The 804-nt window shown below is 31.3% G+C and overlaps 1 protein-coding gene across 1 annotated transcript in view; it reads left to right on the forward strand.

The window, feature by feature from the left end:
- Window positions 1-804, forward strand: part of LOC106875361 (uncharacterized) — a 142,593-nt gene that overhangs the window by 41,935 nt on the left and 99,854 nt on the right. The window contains exon 18 of the mRNA XM_052966732.1: window positions 77-200. Within this exon, the coding sequence (XP_052822692.1) occupies window positions 77-200 (124 nt within the window). The remainder of the gene's footprint in view (window positions 1-76; window positions 201-804) is intronic.

Genomic DNA, 804 nt, shown 5'->3' on the forward strand with positions numbered 1-804 from the left:
ATATATATATATATATATATATATATATATATATAATTCATATATATATAATTTATATTTCAATCGTGTGTTTCAGACTTCTACAGTTGAATTCACTTACATTTACGCCTCTTACATTCAAGTGACAAAACTAATCTCGAACTCAGCCTACTGTTCCCAATCATTTAGATATCACTGTTCTGAAGCCCCATTACATTCAAGTAAGTTTCTTTTCTTTCACCCATTTGAGATTACATATTTATCTACAGGAGAGTTTGTCTCCGTAGAGTTAGTTGGAAAAATTGATAGGGTGTCGTGTTATCGATTAAAGTGAGTCTATTCTGTAGCCATAACCAAATTCAACATCTTTATTTGAGGGACCCTCTATGTGGTCATTTTATCTACATGAAATAGCAGCCAAATCTGACAACATACACTCCACATTTTTAAATAATGTTGTCTTAGGTACAAAAACAAGACATAATGGTCACAGACAGACTACTTCCAATTAAATATCTGCGCTATCGTTTGAGGTTAAACAACAATGATTCTCACCAACCCAATTGACGAGTTATAAATAATTTAATAGTTCGGATATCTTAACTTACCATCTGGTCTTCAATTACGTTTAACGTCGTTCACTCCCTTGGAATGAATTCAGACCAAATTCGTTCCTTCTGAAAGCAGCGAGAGAAGTAATCCATTGAGTCGAGAGAATTTAAAGAAAAGTCATTCCTGTACTGTCACTGCATAGAAATATATTTATATCTATCAATGTGTGTCATTGTATAAATATATATACATATATATATATATATATATATA

The sequence above is a fragment of the Octopus bimaculoides genome, chromosome 3, assembly GCF_001194135.2.
Source record: "Octopus bimaculoides isolate UCB-OBI-ISO-001 chromosome 3, ASM119413v2, whole genome shotgun sequence".
NCBI classification, from domain to species: Eukaryota; Metazoa; Mollusca; class Cephalopoda; order Octopoda; family Octopodidae; genus Octopus; species Octopus bimaculoides.